The 24,874-nt window shown below is 35.2% G+C and overlaps 2 protein-coding genes and 8 non-coding genes across 10 annotated transcripts; 1 reads left to right on the top strand and 9 right to left on the bottom strand.

Moving 5' to 3' along the window:
* Positions 1-5,167: 5,167 nt before the first annotated feature.
* Positions 5,168-9,580, bottom strand: LOC142622727 (histone acetyltransferase type B catalytic subunit). The gene is made up of 10 exons (XM_075796257.1): positions 9,411-9,580; positions 9,191-9,232; positions 8,120-8,229; positions 7,883-7,951; positions 7,691-7,729; positions 7,531-7,607; positions 7,322-7,421; positions 6,421-6,502; positions 6,152-6,312; positions 5,168-6,020 (listed from the first exon to the last, which is right to left on the bottom strand). The coding sequence occupies exons 1-10, from the start codon at positions 9,487-9,489 to the stop codon at positions 5,379-5,381; spliced, it is 1,401 nt and encodes a 466-aa protein (XP_075652372.1). The 5' UTR covers positions 9,490-9,580; the 3' UTR covers positions 5,168-5,378.
* Positions 9,581-17,304: 7,724 nt separating this feature from the next.
* On the bottom strand, positions 17,305-21,647 carry LOC142622496 (large ribosomal subunit protein eL28y). Its single transcript, XM_075795979.1, has 4 exons — positions 21,509-21,647; positions 21,205-21,375; positions 20,958-21,121; positions 17,305-17,793 (listed from the first exon to the last, which is right to left on the bottom strand). The coding sequence occupies exons 2-4, from the start codon at positions 21,350-21,352 to the stop codon at positions 17,653-17,655; spliced, it is 453 nt and encodes a 150-aa protein (XP_075652094.1). The 5' UTR covers positions 21,353-21,375; positions 21,509-21,647; the 3' UTR covers positions 17,305-17,652.
* On the bottom strand, positions 18,338-18,428 carry LOC142623020 (small nucleolar RNA R24). The gene has a single exon (XR_012842045.1). It is a non-coding gene; the product is annotated as a small nucleolar RNA R24 (small nucleolar RNA).
* LOC142623021 (small nucleolar RNA R24) lies at positions 18,656-18,746 on the bottom strand. The gene has a single exon (XR_012842046.1). It is a non-coding gene; the product is annotated as a small nucleolar RNA R24 (small nucleolar RNA).
* Positions 18,968-19,059, bottom strand: LOC142623017 (small nucleolar RNA R24). The gene has a single exon (XR_012842042.1). It is a non-coding gene; the product is annotated as a small nucleolar RNA R24 (small nucleolar RNA).
* LOC142623019 (small nucleolar RNA R24) lies at positions 19,290-19,381 on the bottom strand. Its single transcript, XR_012842044.1, has one exon. It is a non-coding gene; the product is annotated as a small nucleolar RNA R24 (small nucleolar RNA).
* Positions 19,507-19,598, bottom strand: LOC142623016 (small nucleolar RNA R24). The gene has a single exon (XR_012842041.1). It is a non-coding gene; the product is annotated as a small nucleolar RNA R24 (small nucleolar RNA).
* LOC142623018 (small nucleolar RNA R24) lies at positions 20,186-20,277 on the bottom strand. The gene has a single exon (XR_012842043.1). It is a non-coding gene; the product is annotated as a small nucleolar RNA R24 (small nucleolar RNA).
* Positions 20,449-20,540, bottom strand: LOC142623015 (small nucleolar RNA R24). The gene has a single exon (XR_012842040.1). It is a non-coding gene; the product is annotated as a small nucleolar RNA R24 (small nucleolar RNA).
* A 57-nt stretch (positions 21,648-21,704) lies between the features above and the next one.
* TRNAP-UGG (transfer RNA proline (anticodon UGG)) lies at positions 21,705-21,776 on the top strand. Its single transcript has one exon. It is a non-coding gene; the product is annotated as a tRNA-Pro (tRNA).
* Positions 21,777-24,874: the final 3,098 nt, after the last annotated feature.

Below are 24,874 nucleotides of genomic sequence, written 5' to 3'. Positions count from 1 at the left end.
GGAAAGCAAATTTCAAATTTCACACCTGATGAACATAGTTTTTATAGCAGGCGTAAAAAAGGCAAACAATGCGGGTTGTAATTGTGAAGAGGTTTGTTGCTTTTTGCTGATTCTCTTGGCGAGGTTGCCATATCTTTGAGAGCCCTCAGTGAGCAACCTGTTAAACCTGTGAACCAAGCTGTATTAAAATTATGTATACTACCCAATTTATAATTAGACTACAATCCCACAGCTAACCTTTTTTCCACAATCCACTCTCAAAAATTCCCAAATCAAAGAAACTGCATAACCCAACTTAAGGCTAGCTGGCCAGCCTCTAAAATTCTTTGCAACTACCCTTACCACTTCACATCTCACCCCAGGACAACCACAAATAATCAGCTCCCCCTTCTCCCATTTGGCTATGGTGTCAATCGTCCATAAACGAGCATTAGAGCATCCACACCAGTCCTTTTATAATCTTCTATAATACAAAAAATCCTTCATTTTACACATTTTGGTCAAAAAAACTCCAACATCAGTGAGTGTAAAATTGTGTAAAATCTTGCAAATCTATCCATGAGCTACAGTAACCGTGTAAATATACACAATTACTGCAGCTCGTTTAATCAATATTTTATTATTTTCCCGTTCGCTCCTTTTTTTCTCTCTCTTGTCCATGCTCAACAAACTCAATTCTCTCCTCATCTACTTCTTTTTCCTCATATGCACACAAACACACCCACACACAAACACATCCACACTGACAAATCAACACAGAGAATCAACACAGAGATACACTTGCTCAAAAAAAAAAAACAAAAAAACGCAGAGATACACAAACACAAATCGGTGCTTGATCGGAACGATCAATGTTTGATCGGTGCTTGACTAAATCAGAGCTCGTGGGTCTTGCTTGTGGATCGGAGCTCGCGAATTGTGGATCGGAGCTCGGAGCTCGTGGATCGGAGAGGGAGAGTTGATCGAGAGGGAGAGATGGGTATAGAGAGAGAGAGCAACAAACAGAAATGGGTAGAGAGAGAGGCGCGTATATATATTTGGGTAGTTAGAGAAATAATAAAAAATTTGAGGAAATTGATTATTTAATTCAAAGAGGGGATAGAATAGATAAACTGATGTGGATGTTTTGTAAAAATGGATGTGTAAACTAGAAAAAGTAAGTTTTTAGTGTAAAAATAGATGTGTAAAATAGAGCAACTGATGTGGTTGCTCTTACAACATCAAATCTCCTAGAACCTTTAAAAAACAAAAAAACAAAATCAACAATTTATAGGAAATAAAACCAACATTTATTACATTAATTAACTTATGAAAGTTCAAAAGCCTTCTACAAAGACGTTTAGGATTCAAATCTTCCTCTACGAATTATCCACCAAAAAAAAAAAAAACTTATAAAAGAGAAAAATATGAAAACTAAACTCACCTAATTTATAACCATTTAATCCCTAAAGTTTTAGATTGCCAAGACTCAAACACTAACTAGTATAACTCATTTCTTAGGGCCTGTTTGAAATGGAGGAAAACGGAGAGAAGAGGAGAGGGGAGGTGTTTGTAGAAGGCTCTTGGACATTCCAGGTGTTTGTTATTTTGTTTCAATTTCTAAAACAAACTCGAATTCCCTTTCTGGGCTTGGAGTTTGGTCAGATTTGATTGTGGAATCATTGCACATCACTCCTTGCCAGGATAGGTCTATTTATGCCGCACTAGTACCATTGACTTATACTTGAACCCAATATGAGAGAGTATGTTTAGTAATCCTAACAATGTCATAATAATGCATAGACCCATATCACAAACGTGACCAAAAAGAAAAAGAAAAAGTAGTGAACTGCTCAATGAAATAGGTAAGACAAATAGACGAAAAGAACTAAGGGCATGTTTGAATTGAGGGGAGGGAGGGGAAGCAGTGGCGGCTCCAAGATATATTTTTAGGGGAGTTAGTAAGAAGATGCATTTTTCGGTAAAAAATGAATCTTGTGGTCTACGTGATTTTCTTATTACAAATTTGTTCGTAGTAGGTACTAGCTAGAGAATAAAAGATAAGAAGTGCTGTGAATAAGTTTTTATTAGTTCTAATTTAAACTCACTACTGAAATTACTTTTTTGTTCATCAGTAACAATCTGTTAACTTACACCAAACAAAGTCGTTTTACAGTTTAATTTTTTTTTAATTTCTGAATTTTATAAAAAAAAACGTTAATTAAAAAAAACATAAACTAAACCCAAAACAACGGTGTTGCTCCCTCCCCACCCGTGAAGAACAAAGTCTGAAACCCCACCCCCACCGATCTCAAAGATTCAAAGTGAGAGGGATATGAAGGTACCTAGCCATTGTCTAGTGCATAGCTATTCTATGCTCACAACTTACATATTTATGTTTGTACTTTGAAGGTTCATAAAAAATGTTTGTACTTGAAGGATGTATCTTTCTGAGAACCTAAAGTTCAAGATTCTTACTTAGCCTTCATTTGGGAGGAGGGAATGGAAATGAATAAAAAGAATATTTTTCTCTTCCTTTATTTGGGAGTTTTAATGGAGGGAATGAAAAGTCTATTCCCTTGTTTGGGAGTTTAAGTGGGACGAATAGAATAGGTAGGAGAGAACGCTTATTCTTCTCTATTCCCTTAAAATCTCAAATTTTAATTTCCTCCAAAATTGGAAAGAATGAGAGAGAATGGAATTAGATTTAATAAATTTTTTACTAAAACTCCCAAAATACCCCTATATATTCAACCATTTATTTTAAAATAGGGGTCTATTAGTAATATTATTATAAAATAATTCTATTCAATTCTCTCTATGTAAATCTCAAACAAGATTACTTAAATTCCATTTATTTCTATTCCTTTATTTTAAAACATCCAATCAAGGTTACTTAATTTCATTCCATTCCATTCATTTCCATTCATTTCCTTTGCTTAAATACATTTCATTCCATTCCCTTATAATCATTTTATTCCATTCTATTCCATTCCCTTATAAATTTCCAAACAAAGCCTTAGCAAAAACAGAAAAGTCAAACAAAGTATAAACAAAATATACCAAAATAGTGTATGAACAAAATAGACCAAATAGAGTATAAACCCAGTCGCCGATTTGCTCTCTTCAATTGCATTGTTGTCGAGTGTTCTGATCTCTCTCTCCCTCTCAGTTTCTCTATTATCGAGTAAGGGTGGGGTTTCAGACTTTGTCCTTCACGGGTGGGAGGGAGCAACTCCATTTTGGGTTTAGCTTAAGTTTTTTTTTTGTTTAATATTATAAATTAATGTTTTCTTTTAATTCAGAAATTAAAAAATTAAATTAAATTTTAAAACATCGTCGTTTTGTGTAAGTTAACGGTGCAATTTAACTGATAGCAAACAAAAAACTGAATTGAGTATAATTAAAGCTTAAAGGACTACATTGACAAAAAGTAAAACTTAGAGAATAATTTTTGCATTTTAGCTTAAGATAAACTATGACTTTATTGCATATTGTTTCTTTAATACAATGAACATTTTAATTATTTTTACTAAGATTAAATATTTGAAATCGTCTATTGTTTTTAAATGCAATAAACTTTTTGATTAGTCCCTCCATCAATTTTTCGGTGATGTGTTCGTTATGCTCTATCTTTGATTTGCAATTTGTTACCTAAAATAAAATAAAAACAAAAATAAATAGACCAACAAATTGATGGTTTTAAAGTTAAATTATATAAAAATGATACTCTTTGTCATGAGCATCCTCAATAGTGATAATAACCAAGCTTTGGTCTACACCAAAATATAACAATGAACTTAAGCATATTTATCTTGTAAGTCAAACGATCTTGCATATATATATATATATATATATACATATATATATATATATAAGGCTAAAAATAATCTATATATTTTAAGATTTGTGAGCATTGTTCTTGATGCTTTTGAGAAATGAACACGTGTTCCTCCATTCGCCTCACCAATTAAATTCCATATTATCCAATTAAATTTCATATTATCCGAGTGGTTATAGTTGGGAAAAAAAACAAACAAACAAACAAACAAACAAAAACAAACATATAAACAAACCCTGATTCCACTGTCTCTCATTAGTCATTAGCAGTGTTCACATCCCATCAACCAAAGAAGCTTCATCACATTTTATTTTTTGCTGAATAGAAGCTTCATCACATTGAAATAGGCGTTGATGGCCAATGAACATGCATCCACAACATGAGTTCTTTCACTTGACAATTCTATTCCCAATTTTCTATAAAATATAAAAATAAAACCATAAACACTGAAATCCAATACATAACCAAAGTTTTTTTTTTTTTTTTTGAGAACACGTAACAAATAATATGCAAAGATAAGATAACTAAAGCTTCTTCTTCTTTTTTAACATGTAATTGAATCCATTGAAATAATATGAAAATCTAATATAAAAAGGTGAAAATAAAATTTCATAAATAATTTTTAAAAAATTGTATAATGAGTAATCCAATTCATGATCAGATTTTCAAAAAAATTCCTCAAATTATGTAACTATAACCCATTAAACTAATATGAAAGATATAAATAACCAAAACCTAATTCATGGGCATAGTTTCAAGAAATTATACAATCTAATTTCAAATCTATTATAAATATATTTTTAGACAAGAAATTATACAATCTATTTCAGATCTATAATAGTATTATAGTCAAATTGAGTCCTCATGTTCACGAGCTTGTTCACAAACACATTACTATATTGGAGCTTTTCTCGTTTAATCGAGCCTAAACGTAAGGCTTGAAATTAGCTTATTTTCTAAATAAATGAACATAAATAAGTTTATACCCATGTTGAGATCAAGCAATTCATAAATAGCTTGGTTTATTTACAGCCCTAAGCGAACTAAAGACTAGAGTAAAGACAATACTGGGAACGTACACAAACCAGACTTATTACGACACCTCTCTGCTCAATATAAGCACTCGAGCCTAGAGGTAACCATATTACCATATCTACTCGCAATTGTTGATTACGATGATAAAAGTATTCCAATGCTTACAAGAGATTACATGTATCCAGCCTTTGACAATGAGGTAAAGATCTACTGAAACCATCACTTCAAAGTAAATTTGAGGCACCTAGTGTTTCTAATAAAAACCCATTTTAGAGGGCTCAAAAATAGTTGTGCTCACTCAGAAGTCAGAGATGCTAAAATGCTTAAATTCATTGAAAAAGAGTTCTGTAAATTTTCTAAATAACAAAAGCTAAAAATTTCCCAGGTACAGCTCAGTCATTTACAGACAAGCCTCCATCCCTCCCAACATACAGCATCACCAAGACCTCCTATGATTGCATCATTTAATAATATGCAGGTACTTCCTAGAGACCAGAGTCCACTACAATGACTCAGCCACAATTCATACACGATGCCCAGATACTTTCTGTGCAATTGACTTGATTTCTTTCACCCTCTCATCGACTAATTTCCGGAGCTGCTCTTCTTGATTTGTTTGATTTTCATCCATCTGAACATCACTAGCTTCACCAACCAGTGACCTACACATGACAAATGCCATCTCCTTATCATAATCACTTGGAACTTCAATTACTCGCTTTCCGTTAGTCCCAGTGTCTTTCCCAATAATATCATCCTTCACACGGCTGGAAATGATGCTCACAAAATCCTCCATGTACTTGTCAACAGAATCAAGACCAAGATAGATTAAAACCTCCCAACACTTGAGAAACTGTTTCTTGTTGATTTTCAAACTTTTCCTGACATCATCAATTACACTTGGAGGGGGCATGAACCGAGGGATGTGGATTTTCTTTGACAGCTTTCCTTGCTTCAAACGTGAAACAGCTGAACTAACTGCATGCTGGATTGGATCAAAAACAAGCAAGCGTGATAAGTCAACACAGGTGCGCACATGTTGGAAGTAATCCAACGGCTCTTCAACTGTCAAGTCGTAAACATCTTCGGACACTGCTACATCATTAAGCACCTCCATAAGGTAACGACCGTAACCTTTGTGTTGGTAAGGAGGCAATACCAATATCTGCAAAAGGTAAAATTGGAATTTCTAAAGATATGGATATAGATTCAGATAGTATTCATACAAGGGAACCAAAATTAGATTTTCTAAGTGTCAAGCCAGTAACTAACTAACGAGAATAAAGGAGAGTATACCTGACCAAGTCGCAAGCGAGAACTGTCTGGATAATGGTAAAAACGATAAATAGCTGAAAAACCAAGCACTCTACATTGAATCTCACCCTGCTGATCAGGTTTCTTCTGAATCAGGACATACAACTCCCAACTTGGATCACTAACATCAATAGGGCTGCTACCTAATTCAGAAGGTCAATGTTAAAAATTGAACCTATACTTTTAAAATGCAACCAAAGAAAAGAAGGGGGAAAAACAGAATATTTCAACCAAAACAAATGAGTGCATACCATCAACAAGAAGAAGAACAAGAGGTATCAAGCGACTGTAAAGGTGCCCAGCAGCTGTCTTGCCCACCACCATGCGAACAACCTGACCCAGGAGAGCACATCAACCATGGTACTCAGTTTCAAACATTCGACTATACACATTCAAATACAAGGAAAAGGAGCATGAAAAAGGAACTGGTCATTACAAAATCCTATTTGACCTAACTATTAATACCGCCAACAAGGGATCTAAAAGATAAGACAATAACTTTTCATCGTGCAGTCCGCCATGGCAAGCCTTCTACAACATGTATACAGTATGGAGTTCAACCATCCCTCCCCCACCCCCTTCTCAAAAACAAAGACCTCAATAATGCAAAATAGATACCTATATCCTTGCAGGAAACCAAAAATAGAAAGCAGCCAGCATTGCAAATTGCATGGAATGGCAGCAGAACCTGACATTACTGTGCAAGAACCAACTAGACACAAGCTGGGGAATACAACAATGTAAGAAAAGATGATAGCAGAAGAACAGCTTTCCTCATTGCAGTGTGATATCCAGTGCCTCACCAAGTGCGTGTCTGGTTAAGCTTAAAATCCAACTCATGTACAGCTTCTTAAACACTCAATTTTTCTAGATTTAACAGAAATTTTACCCAGCTTACTTTTTTTTAGTAAAACAAGTCAATAAAAATAATTCATCGCATATGGATCCTAAGAAAAATTTTGAATTTTTGACAACTTAATGGTTCAAGTCACAAAGCCCCCACATTGAGGAATCATGGGTATTCAAAGCAGAAAGTATTAACCACCATTATTTGACAGAAAACCATATCCAGTGGCCGCAATTACAGACTTCTAGACAAGCAACTATCATTTTCACTATGATACTAAAGCCAAAGCTTTATGTAGAAAGCACCTCAACATCAGAAATAGCTGCTTTCAAATCACTATTACAATCAGTGACACGTCCATTTGAGGCTTTGAGCTTCAATGTCTCCCCACTTGAGATCATGGATCTGTAACCAGTTAAAGGTGAACATCAGAACACAAGAAACAACCAACCTGACACTGCATTGAGAAAAAAAATCAGGGTAGATTTCTAGATGTGGGTGAAGTACAAGGTACCCGATAAGATTACTCCCTGTTGAAAAGGCCTGAAGAAAGTCATCTTTACTCTCAACAAGAGTCTCAGCGAAAATTCTCTGTAGAACATGACAAATGAATGAGCAGAAATACATGCATAATAAGTCAAGGGGACAGTCTAAAATGGGCAATTAATGTATACCTGAAGAGCAGCTTTCAGATCTGTGATACCTTTTCCTCCCTTAAAGCAAATAAAAGCAATTAATAAATGTGGTCAAAAGGACAACCAAAACTAACTCTTTTAAGGATAAAGTCTCAACTCTATGTAATAGGTAATGGAAATACATAACAATCTTGACTTTCTAGTAGACCAAGGATGAATGTCAGTACTTACATCTGATGTGCTCTCAAATGTAATATCAGCATGTGCATGAAATGATATGCTGCTAACCCATATGGTAATCTGCATAAAATGTATCAAACAAGACACATCAGTGAATTTCTTTTTTGTACAGAATTAACCATTATTATGTTTATATTGTTAAACAGGATAACATTGTTTTTACATCATTAGCCCCTTGAGCAGCAAGTAAAATTCAGGTCAGCTTAAATTTGCTACAATTTTAATTACCTTCAAGCCTTGGTAACCATATATCTTCCCATCCTCATCAAAAAAGCTATTTAAGTCAACCGGATCGATGCAAAAACTATCTGGAGAACCCACTTCTTCTTTGCTAGAAACTATAACACAATGCACGCCGACATAAGCTCAACATATTACAAAGAAAAATTATAGCATAAAATGAAGAAGAGTTTTTTTTTTTTTTTAATCTGTAGCTGCCTATCTAATAAGTTTATCAAGATAAATTGGATGATTGACTTGTTAAGAATCAAGACTAAGTTCAAAATCATGACTGTTATCATACAATCAAGAACCATGCCAGGGGAGTCAGGTTCTTCTCCACAGCTTATGCAGCAAGTTAAAATGTTAAACAAGCAGCTGTGCAGTAGAAGTAATGAACATACACAAACGCACATGCTTGCACACACAAGCATTAACTGGTTGCATATTGACACATGCACAGAAGTGTTAACTAATTGCAAATCAACACATGCACATGAGCACTATACGGTGGCACATTGCCTATCCTTTTAGACTAAGCAAGCAGCCCAGAGAAATTTCGCCATGATAACCATAAAAAATAAAACATATTGCAAAGAACAAGGATATCATATTCATAACCAGACATAGCATTTACGAACTCTTTACAACTCACTTAAACAATGCAGGATGACTTAGCAAGCTCAGATTCCAGTTTCTCAAGAAACCAAGGAGATCTTCAAAGAGCCTCAGCTCACACAACTCTAGTTATCAAACCAAACATAACTTAACTATTTAACAGAAACTTAAATCAAGATTTCGTTATTTACAATTACTTTCTTTTTTACTCTATTGAGAACACTATCTCAAACCCAAAAAAAACAAAAAACAAAAATTCAAAGGTACCAACTTTAAAAATTTCCCACATTTTCTCTCTAACCAAACAGGGCAATAGGGAACCCAAAGATGCCTTTTAACTTCTAATGCAAGTAGAACATAAAAAATCAACCAATAATAAACTAAACAAACATTAAAATCAACGTAATCCAGCGAAAAATTCAACCTAAAAATATAAATTAATACTCAAAACCTAAATCATACCCAGATAAACCTTAATGCAATCTTTGGCCTCAATTCCAGAATCTGACGCAGACCCACATGAACAAACACAAAGGAAACAGTATTAGTGAACTAAAAATGTGAAATTACTTCAAAAAAATGAAAACAAAACACATAAAAACGAAAACAAAAAATCACGGAAATGAAAGCTCAGTGAAAGTGAATAAAATTGGAAGCTTGAATCGGAGCTGAGTTGACTCACCCAAGTTGAAGAACCCGACCCGCCTTCGTTTCTTGGGCTCGGCGGTGGGATCGGCAGTGGATTGTTGCTTCTGACCCATTTTGATTTTGGGGATTAGGGTTTTTTTTCTTTAGAGCGGGAAATGCGAGCAAGAGAGGCGGGAAATTATGGCGTGTACGAACTCTTGGGGAAAATAGATATTGGGGCTTTATATATAGGGGAAGGTGAAGATGTATTTCACGTGCATTGCACGTGATATACAAAAAAGTATGTGGCCCTATACATAGTACATACATGTTAAGGCCATAGTGGACTAGCCAGCCAGTTAGGCCCAAGTGAATTAGGGGTTTCTTCATGCTATTGTACAAGAAATGTGGCTTTTTAACAATCCAAGAGTTTGGGAAAGTCTAATCAAGGTTTTGTCCAATTAGTTTTTAGTTTTTATTGGATAATAACAACTTGGTTAAATCTTAGTTTTGAAGTATAAAGAATGTTAGATGTCTTTGTTTTATTACATTCATGGTTCTATAGGCTAGTTTATGGGTACTATTATTATGAGTTTAGACAAGTGAAATATTTTATTATTTTCATCTTACGTCATATGTTGTTTTGGTTGTGGATTTAGACATTAGACAGTTCTTTATTATGTTGTCCTTTTTCATTAGGCCAAACCTAAAGCAAATGAGTGGATGAAGGAACAAATGTCAAGCTAATACAAATTGGTTGAGTTTTATGGAAAAGGTAATAGTGGACAGTTCAACTCTAGTGGGCTTTATGGAAAACATTGGAGTGGATTTGTTGCTCTAATGGTCTGTATGTAAGTTTAGAGAGGGTGGAGAGTAGTGGAGAGGAGAGTAGAGGGAAATGGTTATCCTCCACCTTATTTGGATATTTTAAAATTAATAAGGGAGAAGGGAGTAATTAGTCATTTTCTCTTATTTGAATGTTTTAAAAATTAAGATGGAAATGAGAAGAAATGATTTAAATAGATAAATTTACCCCTATTTGAAAATGAACTTGCAACATTGGTCTATGATTAATTTGTTAGATTAAATAATTATTTAATCAACATTCTCATTCCATCAAATACCACTAATAAAAGTATAAAACTATTATTAACTATTATAAAATAATTTTTATTACCTCAAAAAAAAATTATAATAAAAATAAAAATCCAATGTATGAATCAATTTTTTCATATTCGTGGCTTGCAAATTGGACTGGAAATGATCGGTGACAGTAGTGTTGGGTTCAAGAGGCTCAAAATTGAGAGAGGGTTTGTTGGGTTTGGAGAAAGAGGCAGAGTTGGAGAAGTGGCGGGCGGGGAGGGTTTATGCGGCGGAGAATGGGTCGTCATGGTGGTGGTCAGAGGTGCGGCGAAGGATTTGAAAGGGGAGAGTAGAGAGGGGAGAAGGAGTGGGTGAAGTTGGAGGTGAAGGTGAAAGCAAAGGTTTGGGTTTGGGGTTTGGGATTGGTGGTTTTTTGGGTTTAAGGCTAGGTTTGGATTTTTCGGAGGAGATAGGAGAATGACGTGGCGAAGGAGGAGGCGGTGGTTGTGGAGGAGGATGATAGGGGTCTTGTGGAGGAGTGGCGGAGATGTGAGAGCCAACGAAGTCTAAATGGAACTCCTTTTTTTTTTTACCATTTATGATAGAGATAGGATTCGTCAAGAGAGAGAGAGAGAGACCGAGAGTGATGTGAGTGAGTGACTCCGCCAACCACGCTGCTACCACCACAGCTGGCGTCCGCCCATACGAGACTGACCTCACTGCCATTGACTCACACCCACTGAGCAGCCAATCAACCTAGTAAGGCAGAGACTGGCCTAGAGTTCACGCACCTCTAGTCGCCTCCGCCGCCGCCCTGCTTGATCTACCCACCTCCAACGCCGGCCGCTGCAACCTTTAACCTCCAGTTGCCACCGTCGCCGCCCTACATGATCTGCCTACTAATTATTTTTTCATTTTCATGGTCTTTCAATGGTTTTTAGCGAAAATGACATGGTTGTTTAGCTTCTCAGTGTCAATGAAAGAGTGAGATTCAATTTTTTTTTCATTCACCTTAAATTTTCTCATGAAACAAACAAAGATTATTTATATAATTTGTTTGTAATTTTGTTAATTTAGAAATGGTAAATTGGAGAATTCATTTGGGTCAATAATTTATCTACTCTACTCTCCCTCCAAATCTCTCTAATTTTGGGGAATTAAAAATGAGAGGTTAGAGGTAGTTGAAACCCCTCCCCTTTCCTTTTTTCTTTAAAAAACTTCCAAACAAGGTAATTGAATTACTCTCCCTCCTTTTACTTTACTCCCCCTCCTTTTTTAAACTTTCAAACAGGCCATAAGAGACCAAGAGAGATGAGAGACTGAGAGAGATGAACAAAATGAGATGAGACAACTCCTCACATGAGGTTTGAAGCCAAGAAATAGACGAAAGAGAGGTTCAAAAGCGACTCACCTGAAGTGAAAGACTAAGAGATGAAAGAGATGAAGTTTTGTGAGATGAGTATGGGGTTTTCTTGCTTCTATTGTTAGAGTAAACTTAGTGAGTTCTATCTACTGCCTCAAATGTTGGGCTTCATTACTTCTTTTTGACTTGATAGAAACAACTTAGTTGTGTGGGTCCCACTTTCAGTGTGTCATTATTGTTTTGCAATTCAATTCACTTTCCTAATATTTGAAAATTCTCAAAATTTGTTCCCACTACTCATTCATTCATTCTCAATTTTGTTGAGTGATGAGTTAAGATAATTGAGAACAAAAATCAAACCAAACAAGAGAATAGCTGGTGGAACCCATGAAAAACAAGAAATGAGTGATGGAAACTCCTAAACCAAGTCCCCCAAAGCAAAGTTACTTTGGAGATATGTGATTCTATGGGTGATAAAAATGATTTATGGCAACTTTTCAATCATATTTTCACCCTCAAGGTGGATCGTCAAAAACCAAAAAGATAAAAGTATCAAAAAATTAGATTGGTGTGGATCAAATTATGAGGGCAATTTAGGATGTTGCTTTAACAATGAGACGAAAATTCAACACCTAAAAGAAGTAAATTTAGTTTTGAAAGGAGCTTAGCACATCTTCCAATTCTTGAATAATAAGAAGTGTTTCATCTCTTGGGTGACATAGGAATCACAAACAACTTATCTCCTTCGTATTACATTCTTTTAGATTGCAAACAACGACCTGTTATTTCACTAGTTTACAGCAAATGGCAGATAGGAAAAACATAAAAAGATTTCCAATACAAAGGGTGCAAGAATTATTGGTCATAATTTTTCTATTTTGGGGCAATGGTGACCACAAACCCAATTTTGCTATTCGGGGATTGAAAAAATATGGCTTAAAGCATTCATATTGAGTTTGATATAGTTTCATAATTTCGCATCTCCAAAAAATCAATTTTTCTATTTTAACAACTCCCTTTTAAAACATATCATACATCTCATTCGTTATTTTTGAAGTACATCTTATTAAAATAATCTTATAATCTTTTTTCCTTTCCCAAAAACACACCTTTCAAAGATTAAAACCCACCACAAAAACACACTGGTCTTCGATCAAAGAGTGAGAAACCAACAACCGCAACCCAATTAAAAAACTTCGATCTTCGAGACCCAAAATCCAAACCTTAAGAGCCCGTTTGGTCATGAATTTTAAACACTAGTGTTTAGCGTTTAAACACTAAACATTTGTGCCCAAAAATAAAAACACGCGTTTGGTCATGTATCCGTGTTCAAGGTTGTTTGGAAAACGTTGTTCAAAATCTGGTTTTTAAAATGATGCTTTTGAAATCACCTCCAGCCCGTTTTAAAACAACAAACAACGTTTCTCATTGGCAATTAGGTTATTATTTTGAACACTGTATAGGCCCACCTAGTTAGACATATCTGTGTAGTGCCTCACCTCCTCCTCTCATCAGAACCTCTGCCTTCTTCACACCGAATCCATCTACATTAACCAAGATCAGAACTCACCCACACAGTCAAAGCTTTAACCCAGCGACTTTAAAATCCTCACCGACCCATCTCACCCACCGTCATAACTCTCCTCACTGACCCATCTCACCGTAGTTAAAGCCCTCTCCCTCACAACGGATCACCATGCCAACGTCATCTCAACCCCATCTCACCCAGCGCCTTTAAAATCCTCATCGACCCGTCCATGATGTCTTCTACACGCTTTGTCCCTCACACTGCATCACCAACCTAAGTCAATCCCATTAAACCCCTTACTCAAAATCATAATTCTTCGCCCAACTGCCCCTAACCCTCATAAAGATCCCACCCCTCATCAACACGGATTGGAGTCCACCCACCCCCTCCGCTCTAAGTGAAACTCACACAGTACCAAGCGCTTGGTCAGGTAATATTTTTCATTTTCTTTATTTGTTGTTGTAGCTTTCTTTCACATCTTAAGCTAACTCAAATCACTTCACATTAATCCAGCTTAGGGCTTTTTTAGTCCCATCTCTTCATTCAGATGGAATCAGAATCTTCATCCTCCTTAACCTCTCTCGTGCTATACAGAGCACTAGTGCCCTCCTCTGCTTCCTCCTCTCTCGCCACTTATGCCACAGCTTTTGAAATTTGTGAGTGAAGAAGGAACTGTTCAATCTTTAGACAAAAACCCATTGACAAGCAAGGTGAAAGTGAGATTCGAACCTGGATCTTGGAGTGCTGACAGTGGAGATGAGATCCAAGGAACGTGAAGCCCAGCCATGGATCTTCTGCTGCGTTGATGGAGATAAGGACTATGTGTGGGTTTGGTTTTCTGCTCTCAGGGAAGAGAAGGAAAATTCAAGAACAAACATAGAGAAGGGCAACAGGAATATAGATGTATTCTCTCTCTTGAAATAAAAAATGTTTATTTCGTACAAGTGTCAACTTTTTTTAAAATCAAACACACACATGCCAAACACATATTTATGTTTTTGAACACTGAAACATATTATTTAAACCATGATATCAAACACGTTTTTTTGTTGTATAAACACTAAAAACACGTATTTCAACAACACTTTTTAAACCACAGTTTTCATATCATTTTAAACAACAATTTTTGAAATTCATGACCAAACAAACCCTAAGTCTTTGACTGTGACGGTAGATGTACTAATCCTAGAGAATGTTTCTTACTATAGGATTTACAGGTCATCAGTTTGAATTTTGCTAATGTAACTTCGTTTACTTTGTTTGACTTGTACATAATACATTGCACAGTCCACAATCTGGCCTTCCTAAAAACCCCTTAAGAATATGGTATGGAAATCGAAAGCAGGATAGGATCTCACAAAGGCTTAGACGATTTGGTACAGCCAACGTCAAGCTTTTCGAATCAATCCATCAACTTTAAACTCAGTACTATATCTTTCAACCCATGTTTGCGCTAGGGATTCTCAAGTACAAGAACCTTGCAGTAATAATAGACACCCAATTAGTGAGAAAACTCAAACGTGGAACTAATGAATGTTAGAAAACTGGTTTTGCATCTCATACAAAACCCACAGCGGAAACACAAGAATCTACTTCATTCATGATAAATCATATGTAACCTTGAATTTTAAAACAAAGAAAAGAATGTGTACCTTGATGTAGTAAAATTAAAAAACAAGACTTGAGAATACCTTCAATCTACATCCCAATTCCACATGGTGTCCAAGATGAGTGGTCTCTTAATCAGTTCTTGTGTACGTTGATTTTCTTTTGGAAAAGTATATTTCCAAGATTCTATAGAGAAAAACAGTTTTCTCTTCCTTTTAATCATATGTACGTTTTAACTGTCTTGGCGGTTACTTTATTTAATAACTCTTATTAAATAAATAATTGATTATCTAATTGAGTTAGTCTTTTTGGGCCAACCCAATTAGGCTTAAGTGTGTGGCTTAAGATAGGACCAAAGGAAATAATAAGACTCTAACTCCAATGGGCCTCAAATTTATCTGTCAACTCTTGACAAGCCCAAAGTTACTATTGCTTATATAACAAGTACCACTATGGAAATATAATTGCACTATAGGCCTTATTAATAACTTATTTTCCAAGACTCTAATATTATATCATTTAATCCATCCATGAAATATCCATAGTGAACAAAGTCATAATAAACTGTCACTTTGTAAACAACTTTTTTTTTTGAGAAACACACACACACACACAGATATATAGGAGAAGGGGAATGAAATAAGAGAATACACTCACATGCCAACACCAAAATTGCATGCGGCAGTTAGTGTTGCGGAGCAAGTGATAAACCCCTTCTCAATATCATACCTTACTGATGTAGGACGACTCAACAACACTGAGTATCTTTTTTTTTTTAGAAACACACACACACACACACACACACACACACACACATAGGGGAAGGAGGATGAGATAAGAGAATACACTCACACGCCAACACTAAAACTGCATGTGGCAGTCAGTGTCGCGGAGCAAGTGACAAACCCCTTCTCAGTATCACACCTTATCGATGTAGAACGACTCAACAACACTGAGTATCTTTTTTTTTAGAAATACACACACACACACACACATAGGGGAAGGGGGATGAGAACTATTTTATTTCTTAAGTACTCGGTTTAATCTTTTTGTTATTCATATTTATGAAATCTAATTTCATAAATATAAACTTTAGTAACTCTTTACTAAAGTAGCTAGCCCTGAATAACTAGTTTCCATTAAACTTATCTTAAGGGGATATTTTGTGTCTCTATAGAAAGAGATTATGGATTCTATCTTGAGAATATGTGTTCCCTCAATACTACGTGTAGTTACCCAATATACTGAGGTTTTGACCGTTAAACTAAATCTCACTCATAATATATCAAAGTAACCTACCTTTCATGATCAGGTTTACTATCCTCTCAGGATTGAGAGTCTATGAAATTAGAAGTCGTGAGATTAATTATTCAATATGTCAAGTTCAATATGTCTTACACACTTAAGACATATCAACACGGTTACCCAACATATTGAGGTTTTGACCGTTAAACTAAATCTCACTCATGATATATCAAAGTAACCTACTTTTCATGATTAGGTTTACTATCCTCTTAGAATTGAGAGTCTATGAAATTAGAAGTTGTTAGATTAATTATTCAAGTAACAACTTAATAATTAATCTCACAGCGATTTAGTTCAATATGTTTTACACATTTAAGACATATCAACATATCAACTAGAAGTCTCTACTTCCATGATCAAGACAAACCATCTCAGTTAATGCATTATAATCATCGCAGATGAAACACCCAATTTCATCACCAACTACGAACTATATTTTGAGTTTACAAGGAACTTGTGATTTATATCTTCTATAATAAATCACATATAATGCATTAAAAGGACTATGATAATGTCCCATTATTTCATTTATAAATAGTCTCATATAATTAAACAGTTTAATTATTTATAATATACCAATAAATTAGATTTTAGGTCACAAACCCTAACAATGAATTCCAACTCAATTGAACTTATGACACAGAAATGTGGAAACAATGCTTTAACTCCACAATCTAATACATTATCCGTTTTTTCATCGTAGAGTCCAACAGCGGGTTGACCGTCCAACTTGGACATGCCAAATCATTCCCTTGCATAATGATGGTTAAAATTGGCGTCCATTGTAATTTGTACATCATTGATGAGAGAATACATATCCATGTCAAAAGCTTTTGGCTGGAAGGATGTAACTGCTTATGTTGGCTACCAACTGTCTCGAAAGAACATCTTGTGTTGCCAATGATCGTATCAATGCAATCCAAGTCATTTTGTAACAAACAAGAAAGTTGGGTACCATGAAAACCCAGTGACATAAATTTTCAGAGCGTAAATATGTATGCAATCGCAGGAGCTCCTAACCGACCATGCAAACCACATTCTACAGCTCACCTCGTCACAAAAGACAAACCTGGAATGCACTATTTGGTTGCAGGTTTGAACCATCATTTCACGCTAATGTATTGATATGAATTTCATATCAATCACTAACAGCATTGACAATGCAATACTAGTACACTCACTACAAAATTACCAATAACATTAAAATTACATAGTAAGTCGAAGCATAACAAACTAAGGCCGTACTAGGTCAAAAACTGGGTTTTCCCTTTTTGGTCAAGGGGTAGGTCTCTTGAATACATTCAGATGATTAATATAGATGAAAATTTTAACTCTTTCGTTGAGACTGAAGAGAAACTAAGAAAGACCACCAAAGAAATACAGCAAGACAACTCGGTTCCCTAGCATATCTCACTTCCTACCAGGGATCCTAACAGCCTGCCTGTTCTTCTTCTTAGGACCAGACTTTGTAACCTTAAGGCTCCTGTGTACAGCACTAAGCCTTGCAAGAGCTGCCTTCTTCAAATCTGGCCGGTAGTAATTATCAGAAACCTGCAATCATTGGCAAGAAACCAACTTAGAAAGTGTTGACATTTAGACAAAATATAATGTCGTTCTTGAATGTATAATAAATAGTAAAAATTCAAAAACATCACTTTTAAATGCAAATTTTGGAAAACAAACTTCAACCCATGCAATTCAAAGTACATGAAACATGCAATGAAAACATCAATTCTTAAAATTTGATATATTAGGTACTAGCAACAATGAAAAAAAATATGGACTGAAAGTCGGTTCAACTTCTAGGCATCGAAGTCAAACAAGATTCTAAGACATCAGAGATTTGTCAACAATAGAAAAAAGAAAAGTGACATGATCAAAGTCAATGCTCATCTATGCCTCATTTACAGCACAAAGAAATTTAAGAGGTTAATAATGAGAATCCATATTAACAGCAGCATACAGAAATTACACAGTTAAATGCTTCTTGTTACATATACTGAATCACTTTCAAATACAAGTATTCCAACCACACCCCAGCATACAGAAATTTCACAGTTTAACACTTGACAAGAAAGCTCAATGCAAAAGGGAGATCGTTCAGAGCCAACGTAACAAGTGCATTTCATTGAAAAATCCAATTACTAGCAAGACTTTCTTACATGTTAGCTGCTCATCACTGCCTGACTGATAAATTTACCAGTCATTAACATACTAAAAAAAATTGAAAATCATAGATGATTCCACAAACAGGAAATTCCAAGAAACAAAATATGGACTGACTATTTCCAACCACACCCCAGCATACAGAAATTACACACCATAACACTTGACAAGAAAGCTCAATACAAAAGAGAACTGTTAGATCATATTGGCAGCTCTCAAAGCATAATACATCTTGGTCGAAAGGGACCTCGCTCAAAGCCCATGTAACAAGTTCATTTCATTGAAAATTCCCATTGCTAGCAGGATTTTCTTACATGTTAGCTGCTCATCACTGCTTGACTGATAAATTTACCAGTCATTAATAAACAAAAAAATTGAAAATCAAAGATGATTCCTCAAACAGGAAATTTTCAAGAAACAAAATCTGGACTGACTATTTCCAACCACACCCCAGCATACAGAAATTACACACCATAACACTTGACAAGAAAGCTCAATACAAATAAAACTGTTACGTCATATTGGCACCTCTCAAAGCATAATACATCTTGGTCAAAAGGAAGCTCAGAAGCCAAGCGTAACAAGTGCATTTCACTGAAAATCCCATTGCTAGCAGGATTTTCTTACATGTTAGCTGCTCATCACCGCTTAACTAATAAATTTACCAGTCATTAACATACCAAAAATAAAATTTGAAAATCATAGATGATTCCTCAAAGAAGGGGAAATTTGCAAGAAATCAAATTTGGATAGAAAATATTTCAAACCACCCCAGCATACAGAAATTACACAGCGTAACACTTGACAAGAAAGCCCAATGCAAATAGAACTGTTAGGTTATATTGGCACCTCTCAAAGCATAAACGTCATGGTCAAAAAAGGGAGCCCAGAAGCCACGTGTAACAAGCAAATTTCATTGAAAATCCCATTGCTAGCAGGATTTTCTTACATGTTAGCTGCTCGTCACCGCTTAACTAATAAATTTACCGGTCATAAACATACTAAAAAAATTGAAAATCATAGATGATTCTTCAATGAACGGGAAATTTTCAAGGAATCAAATTTGGACTGACAAAGCATGAACATCTTGGTCAAAAGGGAGCTCAGAAGCCAAGCGTAACAAGCAAATTTCATTGAAAACCCCATTGCTAGCAGGATTTTCTTACATGTTAGCATCTCATCACTGCTTAACTAATAAATTTACCGATCATAAACATACTAAAAAAATTGAAAATCATAAAAGATACACAAAGAACAGGAAATTTTCAAGAAATCAAATTTGGACTGACACACCCCCCCCCCCCAAAAAAAAAACCATAGAAGCAAAACAATTAACACATACATCAAAGATCACACACATAACTCAAAATTAGTTACTTATCCAAATCATTCTACGGCGCCAAATAATTGTTTGAATAATGGTTAACAAATTAAATTCACTATTTTCTATGACCTTAAGCTTTTGAAAGAAGATAAATTTTATACTGGTATCAAAGCCACTTGAATTCAAACCCTATCTCCATTATACCTCACAATTGAATTTGGAAGGAATAATGATATTTAGGAGAAAGTTTTCTAAATAAAAATCATTGGCATAATTCTAAGCTAAATCCAATGGCTACTTAGCTTAAAAAAAAAAAGCCGAAGCAAGGAGAAAGTAAGGCTTAAAAAAACTATACTTCGCCAAATAATCCATGAGACACACACTAAAACAAAACAAAACTCAGTAGGTCATATAGGCCAACACTCTCAGAGCATAATACACCTAGGTGAAAAGGGAGCTCAGAAGCCAAGCGTAACAAGTGCATTTCATTGAAAATCCCACTGCTAGCAGGATTTTCTTACATGTTAGCTTATCATCACCGCTTAACGAATAAATGACCAACCATCAACATACTATATTAGAAATTCAAAATAGTGGCCAATTCTTCAAAGAATCAAAACTTTTCAATACATCAAATTTAGAGACACTGGCCCCCAAATCACTGCAAAGAACTAAAACAACAATTGGAAACATGCACAATACACCTGGGTGAAAAGGGAGCTCAGAAGCCAAGCGTAACAAATGTATTTCATTGAAAATCCCACACACAGCAGGATTTTCTTATATGTTAGCTGATCATCACCGCTTAGCAAATAAAAGCACCCGTCATTAACATTTGAAATAAGAAATTTACAATAGTGGCTTATTCTTCAAAGAACCAAAAACTTTTCAGGCCATCAAATTTTGAGAGATGCCCCCAAAACACTGCAAAGAACTAAAACTACAATTCACGCATACATCAAAGATCACCATTTCCTTATCAAAGGAAAGACTTTCACAACAAGTGGAACTTTATTTTGGCATTTCAAACACTAAAAATTCTATGTGGTGGGTCCCACCATTCGAGAGAGCGTGTAGTAGTAGTTTATAAACAATCACACTGATTTGAAATCATTTCATTCCCATTAGTATTGCCAAGCAAACACTTACAACCCAACAAATAAAAAAGCAGCAAATTAATTGATTAAATTCAAATCAAGATTCAATTAGAGAACTGTAAGTATACCTGATTGGTAACAGCCTTAGCCATACGAGGAAACTCCTTCCTCATGACCGACTTGTGAAGCAGAGCCGCAGGCTTGTTCTGCTTCTTCGTCTTGGTCGTCCCCAATACCACCGACAGATCTTTGCCACCTGGCTGAATCGTCACCGTCTTTCGGTTCGCCAAACCTATGGATCAGATATAGTAAGTACTAAAAATTCAATTCACATACGTAGAGATTGAAAGAAAGGAAGAAAGAAAAGAGAGTTACCGGAGTACTTGTAGGAGTTGAGGTTGAAGAGGTTGTTGGGCTCTTTGCTGAACTGGACGCCAGCGTTGCCACGTCCGAACTCCTTGACGAGGAAGCAGTTGTTCTTCTTCACCATCTCCCATATCAACTGCCCTGGAACTGTTGCCATTGCTACCTTCCTTTTACCTTTGCCTGTACCATTTTTTTTCAAAACAAACCCAATACATTAGATCGAGATCGTGTAAAAATGGAAATTATTCATGGGCTGGGAAAAAAGTGAATCGGAAATGAGAGAAGAGGGATCTGAGCGATGAGGAAGACTTACGGTTTAGGTCTGTGAGAGAGAGAGAGAGAGAGAGAGAGAGAGAGAGAGCGAGAGAGGGGTTTACGAGTGCTCGGCTGAGAAGACAGAAGGGTTGGTTTTATACAGGTTTGCAAAACCCTAGAAGGAGCTGAGACTGAATGGGAAAAAATATGTTGTGTGTATACAGTTATTATTAATGGCAACATACTTTAAGCAAGGGCGTTTGGTCTAGTGGTATGATTCTCGCTTTGGGTGCGAGAGGTCCCGAGTTCGATTCTCGGAACGCCCCCTTTTTTTATTTTATTTTTTATAGTTTCCGTTTTATACGATTCTCGGAACGCCCCCTTTTTTTTCTTTTTTCTTTTTATAGTTTCCGTTTTATACTTATCATTTTTTTACCCGCTTCCTTGGTCTGAAAAACAAATTTTACCGGTGATTTTTTCTTCCCCATACTTTCTATTTCAAATAAACCAATGAAAATTTCATAACAAATCTCATAAATAAAAATTCTCCAAAAGATAAAAACTAAGAAATAAAATTGTATTAGATACTCTCCATACAATTTTATTTCATAACAAATCTAAGAAATCTTTTGAAATAAAACTTCAAGTAAATTGGAGAGGAAATTGTTCATTTTCACATGGTTGTAAAACTAAGAAATAAAATTACGTACTCTCGGTACAATTTTATTTCATAACAAATCTAAGAAATAAATTTTCAAGTAAAGTGAAGAAGAAATTGTTCATTTTCACATGGTTGTTATATATGCATACTTCTCTTTCTATCTATTTCTTCAAATTTGTTAGTATTACTCATTTCTTCCAGCAATTTGTTTTCCTTCCAAAATCTCTTCCAACTCACTACATGATGATTTACAAGACCATTTGAGTGTATTATTTTAAATAAAGTCACATGACTTTATAATTAAAACTACATATGGATGATTTTTCCACCACCACACAGTAAGTTGGAGGAAGATTCATCTATACTAATTTGGAGCCATTGAGATTTTATACAACGGATAACTCCAAAGAAGATGACAATGATCAATGAAAAATACCACCACACCACTACATTTCCCCCTAAAAAATGAAATCGCACCAGGTACGATCGTACGTGAAATTTTGGCAACATGATTAATGTCATTGCAAGTCTCAAATAAAAAATATTGTCGTCAGTGACATATCCTCCCTTGTCACCACTTCCATACTCTCTCTCTCTCTCTCTCTCTCTCTCTCTCTCTCTCTCTCTCTCTCTCTCTCTCTCTCATATAGAAAGCTTTCAAAAAGTCTATGAACACAACTTTTACCATGTCATTTCTCTCAGTTGTCCTATGTGTTTGACTATGAGTAGTGGGTCCACGTCAAAATGTCAAGCAATTAATCATAGTTTGGCACATATTATAGGTGTGAGAACTGGGAAAGGGTATGATAAAGATTATGGTCCTAGAATAATTGAAAATTTTTTAACCTCTACAAACTACGGTGTGTTGATGGTTTGATTGGAAAGACTGACTAAATCAATTTGAAAATTAGAATACCCCAAAATTGAGGTCTATATGCATAAAATTGGGTAATTCAAAGTAAGAATCTTGTTTTAAGAAATTATAGACAACAAAAGATATTGCTAGAACATAAATGTTCTACCAAACCAAAAGGAGGAATGGGGGAGGAGGGAGATATTTGCGATTATCCTCAAATTTGCAAGCCAAATATGAACAGTACATATGTATGAAAATGAAATTAATTCGCATTGAAAGTTTTACTCATCATATGAGAGAGCGAGAGAGCGAGAGAAGCTAGAACAAAATTCCAGTATCCCAACAAAATATCCTAATGTTCCCACCAAATTCTAAAATAGATCAAGGATATGTACAACAGAAATCGACCTTGAATATTGTTATGACCCAAGTGCTGCATAAATTAGTTGAATTTAATTTAGTGATAAAATAAATCTTCTTAGATAGATTAGTATTGTTATTTATTTGTATTCGATTTAATCCCTATATTTTAGGATAGGACTAGTTCCTATGTTTTAGGATTTGTTGATGAGGTTATCTCATTCTTGGTTATTTATGTATGTTGAATGCATTAATGAGAATTAAGCATAAAATTAACCAAAAAAAATTTATCTATTTCCTCTCTCAAGTTCAGAAGATTAGTCATCTTAAATTCATTACAATATCTTTTATTTTTCAATTCATAACATTTGGTAGCATTTCGATTCATTTGAAGCATCATCACATCTCAACAAGCAACCAAACTCACAATTCTCAACACAGAAACCCACATCCAGCCAACACCAATATCAACACAAACACAACAGATTATTTTTAAACCCACCATACATCAACCTATAGCCATCCACTAAATACCATAAGCCCCCCCCCCCCCCTCCCCCCAAAAAAAATCATTATGCCCACCATAATGCAAAACCCAACTCACAGAGTACCCATTAAGCCATTCACACAAGTTTCCACGTGCAACATCCAAAAAAAAAGAAAAAAACCTCATCAAGTCATCATGGTTGCAACTCAAAGGAAATTTATGGAGATACCAAAATTCAAAGGTGGAGACCCTTTTTCATGGCTTTTTAAGGTCTACAAATTCTTTTCCTTTAACAACATACCATCACATGATATGGTATTCATTGCCTCTTATTACAGAGAAGGAGAGGCACATGATAGGTTTCAAACCTTAGAGGCAACGAAATTATACACAGATTGGGTGGAGTTTATATGCACCCTTCAAGATCGATTTCAAATACCAATCAATTAAGTATCAATGGAGGCACCTGTGGAAAAATCATTCGAAAATCTTGTCCAACTTGTTCAAGAATCAAATATTAGAACCACCAACAATTCAAGAAGGTAATACGTTGGAGGGAGTGCTCGCCACAAAATTTGCATTTGAAGATCAAAGGATCAATGAAGTGGAAAAAATAGATCAAAAGGATCTTCTTGTGACTTTGAATAAACCTACTCTAATTTCACGCATTGAATTTGTTATCCCTGATGAGTTTAAGGATGTGAAAATCAAAACTTTTTTGTTCACAAAAATGATTAAAGAATTGGTGCAAGTATTCATGGTCCGAATTCATATCCTTCAATTCTTTAAGATTTGAGGTCGAGTTTTACCCAATTGGGGAAGAAGGATATGGTGTGGGCAAGCATCTAATTCCATGTTTTGGAATCTTGAGGACAAGATTTATCTTGAAGGGGAAGGGGATGTTATGACCCAAGTGTTGGATAAATTATTTGAATTTAGTTTAGTTATAGAATAAATCTTCCTTGATAGATTAGTCTTGTTATTTATTTGTATTCAATTCAATTCCTATGTTTTAGGATAGGATTAGTTCCTATGTTTTAGAATTTGTTAATGAAATTTA

The sequence above is a fragment of the Castanea sativa genome, chromosome 1 (genome assembly GCF_040712315.1).
Source record: "Castanea sativa cultivar Marrone di Chiusa Pesio chromosome 1, ASM4071231v1".
Lineage (NCBI taxonomy): Eukaryota > Viridiplantae > Streptophyta > Magnoliopsida > Fagales > Fagaceae > Castanea > Castanea sativa.
This window is presented reverse-complemented; position numbering and strand designations above follow the sequence as displayed.

Excerpts from the sequence above, each read along its gene's own strand:
- LOC142622727 (XM_075796257.1), bottom strand. The coding sequence starts at position 9,489 with ATGGGTCAGAAGCAACAATCCACTGCCGATCCCACCGCCGAGCCCAAG. Across the intron at positions 9,233-9,410 it reads GGTCGGGTTCTTCAACTTGG|ATTCTGGAATTGAGGCCAAA; the intron begins GTGAGTCAACTC and ends GGTCTGCGTCAG. Across the intron at positions 6,021-6,151 it reads CTCGCTTGCGACTTGGTCAG|ATATTGGTATTGCCTCCTTA; the intron begins GTATACTCTCCT and ends TACCTTTTGCAG.
- LOC142622496 (XM_075795979.1), bottom strand. The coding sequence starts at position 21,352 with ATGGCAACAGTTCCAGGGCAGTTGATATGGGAGATGGTGAAGAAGAAC. Across the intron at positions 21,122-21,204 it reads CAACTCCTACAAGTACTCCG|GTTTGGCGAACCGAAAGACG; the intron begins GTAACTCTCTTT and ends TCTGATCCATAG. Across the intron at positions 17,794-20,957 it reads CTAAGGCTGTTACCAATCAG|GTTTCTGATAATTACTACCG; the intron begins GTATACTTACAG and ends CAATGATTGCAG.